The sequence below is a fragment of the Parasteatoda tepidariorum genome, chromosome X1 (genome assembly GCF_043381705.1).
Source record: "Parasteatoda tepidariorum isolate YZ-2023 chromosome X1, CAS_Ptep_4.0, whole genome shotgun sequence".
In the NCBI taxonomy this organism is placed as follows: domain Eukaryota; kingdom Metazoa; phylum Arthropoda; class Arachnida; order Araneae; family Theridiidae; genus Parasteatoda; species Parasteatoda tepidariorum.
Window position 1 is genome coordinate 15338687 of NC_092214.1, and position 6000 is coordinate 15344686.

Here is a 6000-nt window from a genome sequence, read left to right on the forward strand (position 1 = left end):
TTACAACCTTTACATTATGACATTAAGCCAAATTTAGGAAGTAAACTTAGGTTTGCTGATGAAAAATATTCATCTAAACATTCTAGATGGGTTACAGTATTACTAGTATGATTTAAGACAAGAAAATTAATGAAATTGCCTTCAAAGCATGTAAATATTGTGAACTTTTTGTTGATAGTTTTGTGTTTGTAATCGATTATAGAACTGTTTTTTTTCCCGTCGTGTTAGTTCAAGCTCGGCAAAATTTGATGTTACCTTTTGTTTTTTTTTATTACCTTGCTCATAGTAGAAGTTTGTGATAAGTTTTCTCTCACTAGCTTCATGTAAATTAATTCTTCTTAACATTGCATTTACCTTTATTTATAAAAATTTCTGAAGTAGGATATGGGTAGGTATAATTGCAAGAGTTAAACTGATATCATCTTTGCAAAAGAAAAAATAATTTCATTGAAATAGCAAGATATACTTGTCAACAATTTCATTTAATTAAATGAATATATTTTTGCAAGATCAATCAATCCATAAATCTCTGTATGTAACTAGTGTGCTCCTCGAATAATTAAGAACGAGTCCTAAAATGTGATGATTCAATCATTAGATCAAAAGTTATTCAATGTGATCCTTTTTTTGGCACACTATACAACATAAGAGCGGAAAACACTATTTAACATGTATACTACTTTTGATGCTTTTGAATAGCATTTTATTTAGAAGCCTCATTTTCTTTTTTTACTTAAATATTATTTGAATGTGAAATATTAATTCCACAAGAATGTTTACTTAACAATATAAGCCGTAATTAGACAATTTGACTTAAACAGTATCACAAGACTGGAATTATCTAAAGTAGTTACTGGTTGAATTATTGTTTCAATCTCCCACAACTTCTTAACATTTGTCAGTTTCCCGCATTTGTCAGATATTATTGATATAAAGTCTACACCCTAAAAAATTCATGAATTAGTTTTTAAAGCTCAATTCTGATTAATTACTAATGTGTAACATAACAGAAGGGAAAGCACTATTCAGCAAATTCTGCACTTGATGCTTTCTAATGGTGTTTTTGATTTGGAAGCTTCACTTTTTTATTCAAACAATCAAGTAATGTTCATTTGAGTAATTTTTAATTCCATAGAAATAAAATAAATTAAAATCATATTCTATAATACTTTTAACTGTTCTATAATACTTTATACTGTTTACTGAAATAGTTATCAAATGTTTACAATGAAGGATGTTTTGAGATTGCAGCATTCCTGCATGAATCAAAAAGTTTTTAAAATTTCTTTTTAGAGCTAACATTATCAGTCCCTTTCTCTTTTCTTCTGCTATATCAATCTTGGAATATATTTATCCGCCAAAACTTTCAAAGTCAATTCTTTAATATGATTGTAGACTATACTTGTAAAGAAGTGTATGTTGGATGTATGGAAACCTTCGGATAATTCAAAAGTGGGAATGTGCCTGTTTGATCATGCTTGGGAATCTAAATAGTTTTAGGATTTTAATTAAATAATTTTTTTAGTAAAATTAACATTAGGAAATGTGTTTTATTGTTTTTTTTAAAATTTATTATCCAGCATAGAAAAATCAGTATTGTACGAAATTAATGATTACTATTTTCTATTTATCTAGAAGACTGAAAACACTTGTAAGGTTATCAACTTCTTAAGATTCCAGATAATTGGATCAATACTGTATAACTATTAATTATTACTTGATTACTATAATTTTTATTATTTTGGAAATAAAAAGCAATAAATAAAAGTTAAGAAAAGTATTTTTTGTTTGTTGCATAGTTTATATTCTTTTTAAAAAAAATTAAGCAGTCTGTTAATGAAATTTTCAGAACAACTTTAGAATATTATTTGATCTGATATTAGCTGGCATGTATTTTATTTTTTGAAAGTTTATTTTTTTATTTATTAGAAACAAACTAATATATATTTATACATTTCAGATTTCTGCTAGTGATACAAGAAACTTTGATCGTAGTTTTACAATGAATTCTCCATCTCTAAGTCCTGTTGATTCTGCAATTCTTCAATCAATGGATCAGGAGCAATTCCTTGGATTTAGTTACACAAATCCTAATATAGTTGGATAAGCTTTTTTTTTAAAACCAAATTTAAATTTAAATATTTCTAAGTTAACTTGTTAAGTTATTTCTTTGCACAATTTTTCCATTTGTAGATACATTTCAATCATTTCTAACATCTTGTTCTTTTTTAATCATATTTGCACATTTTAAAACAAAGGTAAGCTATAGTATTTTTCTAACCATTTTGGCAGTGTTTTCTCACTTATTGATCAAGAGCCAAAGTTCTTTTAACATAAGTATTGCTATATTATTTCAGTATATTTTTTATATGAAAAAAGTGATATAACTGAAAGAATATTTTTAGATTTGTTGAAATTTCATTGAGATTTTATAATGTATGTTGTATGATTATTAAATTTTACTTAGAGCTGAATATGTGTTTGAACTTTATTTCCTTCACTTCCTGTGTTAATATCTATGAAAATTTAAAACAGGTTCAAGTGTCTTTAACTCTTTTGCAGATCATTATTTGGATTAATTAAGGCAATATTTGCCGCTGTAAAATTTCTTATTTAAAAGATTATGATTTTAAAAAAATATATCATTTGTGATACTAAATTGTCTTATTTTAAATACACAGAATGTTACTATCACAAAATGCAAGGGAAAGAAAGATGTTTAGAAAATTTCTAAGACAAGTCATTACATAAAATGTTGGATGTATGTTAAAAAATAATTACTACTTGCTCTTGAAAAAAAATTATGATTATCAAAATGTAGTGTATGAAATATTTATCAGAAGAATATGGTATTTTTTGTACAATTTTTTCTTTCCATTGTGTTTTATAATGTTGCTTATCCATGCCATCTTTGAAAGTTTTTAATTATTTTCTCTCAAGTGTAGTCTTAATTTTGCTACTTACTATAGACTTTATCTTAATTTCCCTTTTTTTTAACATTGTTCACATTTCAAGTAAAAAGTTGCTAAGTAAGTTTGTATAAAATGTTCCAGAAACAAAAAAAATTGGAAATTTAACAAATGCATATTTTTTTCGCTTTACTATTGGAAATATTTTCATTTGCTTCAGTTCTTATTATTTGCATTATTCATTCCTTTCTCCTCTTTAACAAAATAATACAGCTGGTGATAAAAAAAACTGTGATAACCTAAGAATGCAGCAGCTTCTTTCCGGCATGTGAGCAAATGCTTTTTTCCTTGTTTATTACACAGTGTATTGTACCCTTTTTTAAAGTCTTTAATTACTTTTGTTATTTGAATTAATAAATTAATTTTATCATGTCTGAGGCTTTACTTGCATATTGTTGATGTCCGGTCAGACTAGTTTAAATAAATTCCGTATTGCTGAGAAAAATATAAATTTTTATACTTGAGATGCTAATGTGTAATTTAATTATGATACTGAAGTAAACATTAAAGTCCTGACAAATTTTTTTTGTTTATATTGAACTTATTACATTCATTTAAGTTTTAACATAAAGTTACTGACCGGTTACTCTATGAATCTCAGCTTTGAACTAGAGATTTTTACCACATACTTTAAATAATAGCAGCAGTTGTGCTTCAAAATTTTATTATAAATTTAATTTAAAATAATTTTATCCACATCACATATAAATAAATCAGAAAACATTATAATCATCTATATTAATCTTTAAGAAATCTGATTAACATATTATGATTTTAAGTGTCTCTTAAGTTTAAAAAGAGTTCCCTTATTTAATTATTTTTATTTCACAACCACTTAAAATATTGTGGATGGCTGAAATGTAAATTTGGTTTTAACATAATTCAAGGTGCCAGAAGGAAAAAGGATAAATGTAACTATTCAGTTAAATCCTTTAATTTTGAAAGAATATAATTCGATTTCTCAAAAAATAATCCTTTTTGATTCAAAATCTTATTTCATTAGAAAATGTTGTTTAATATAATTATGTGCTGTTTTAGTGCATGCAAATTATTCTCAATCATTCATCATTCCATGTTTGATTTATTAATTTAGATTTATATAAATTCTCCTATGCTTGTCTGATTGCTTTAAAATAGCTGCATGAAGGACTTCTGTGATCAAGAAATGTGTATAGAACCATAAAATGTTCTATGGCAAAAAATGTTGGGCATTATCAGCACCTTTAAGATTTTTTCTTAGTAAAGAGCATGTTAATGTTTAGGTAACTTTAAGATCTGCCCTGTTCTGTCTTAAATTTAAAAATCTGCAGGAAAAAAGTGCAGGATCTAAATTTCTATGCAAATTGAACTGGGTTCACACTTGTTCAAATTCCTAAATGATTAATTTAAAGTATTCTATTAAGATTAACTTGAAGTGAAAATATTATGATCATTTTTTACTAATGTTAGTTCTTGAATGGTTCATTTATTTATTATTAAAATATTTTTTTGTATTCTAACTTTCCAGCAAAGCAGTGTTTAGTTAACTATTGATATTTGTATTAAGTTTCCATTTTAGTTTAGTGATACAAAAGAAAACTATAATAGGTATGCTAAGTAAGGTTGTTACTATCAGTTGCAAAAGGAACTTTTGTATCTGTTAACCGTCAATCAATTTACTATTTTTTCTGTCGTACAGTGAAACCTATGTAAATTGACCATTTGTGGTGCTTTGTTTTTGTGGTCAACATATCGCAGGGATTGAGTTGGGTTATTTTTGCATTTATTTAGATATTGTATTCATACTATGGATTAAAATATTGATAAATATAATTCTATTTTTTTAACTTGATTCAGTGTTCGTTACATTTAAATTATTTACTAGAATGAACTATGATTTGTTGTGCAATGTTCTTATTAACTTGATTTTTTTTAAGTATGCCAATTTGGTTTTTAGTGTGTTGGCTTTTTATTATAATATGTAACTAGAAAACTTAATATTATTTTAATGTCAACATTTTAAAATTTATATTGTTATATTTACAAAATAAATTTGTTGTTCTTTACTATTCAAAGCCTTCAATACTTTCCTTATTTAATTAACTCACTAAAGGGTTTAAGTTAATTTTTAATACTACTCCAGGAATTCAGGAAATTTGGCATAATGTAGTTACATGAAAATTTTCCTTAGAAATTATTATTCCAGTCAGTTTATGAAGGGCTTAGAATGGCATTCAATACCACTATTAGACAAATTTGATTTATTTTACCAGTTGATAGACAGGTGACCAAGTTTACAAAGGTTTTGTTTCCTTTAATTATATTCTGTTCTTGAAAATCGAGGTAATTTAGAAATCTGTCATTTTACAAGGAGGTCAACTTGAAAGGTTTCACTGTATCTGCATCTATTGATTTGAAAGCTTAGCTCAGAATTATTGTTTGTATTGTATTTCGTTCATACCTTGCCAAAAATGTCAAAATTGTTTGAAAAAATTGATGTTTCTGGGCTCTTAAAAGGAAAAATATATTTTTTACCATTACTTCTGTTGTTTGAAAGTCAATTATGTAATCACAGAAGTCTCATTATTTAAGGCTTGCAATCAAAATTATGCATCAAAATATTTGTTTCCTGTAACAATTTTTTGGTAAGGTATTGTACTGCTATTGAAACAAATTTTAAGTCTCAAGAAGTTTCACAGTGTTACCTGTAAATATCATTCAAGATCATCTGTTAACAGTTTCCTTTCAAAAGAAAGTTATCAGTGCTGTAAATATGTATAAATAAATGCATTCTTTGAATTCTACTTTTGTAATGTTCATTTATTGCTCTTTTATATTAAATGTTTTACTCAACAGTCTGCCATTTTATCAATATTACTCCCTCAAAAGTCAATGTATTATAACAAAAAATAAATTTGTCTTTTACAAATATTTATGTTAAAGATAAATTTTGTGAAATCAAGTTTAAGTTTTGCTGTGTTATGCTCAAACATGTTTTCTTTTTTAATTACTGGAGCAATTTGAAAGGAAACCAATCAGTGTTTAATTTTTA

The 6000-nt window shown here is 25.8% G+C and overlaps 1 protein-coding gene across 2 annotated transcripts in view; it reads left to right on the forward strand.

Moving 5' to 3' along the window:
- The window catches only part of LOC107436391 (uncharacterized), a 77521-nt gene extending 71769 nt beyond the window's left edge, over positions 1–5752 (forward strand). For both annotated transcript variants that reach the window (XM_043048386.2, XM_043048385.2), the window contains exon 9: positions 1961–5752. In XM_043048386.2, coding sequence (XP_042904320.1) covers positions 1961–2107 — 147 coding nt within the window. In that variant the 3' untranslated portion in view covers positions 2108–5752. The remainder of the gene's footprint in view (positions 1–1960) is intronic.
- Positions 5753–6000: the final 248 nt, after the last annotated feature.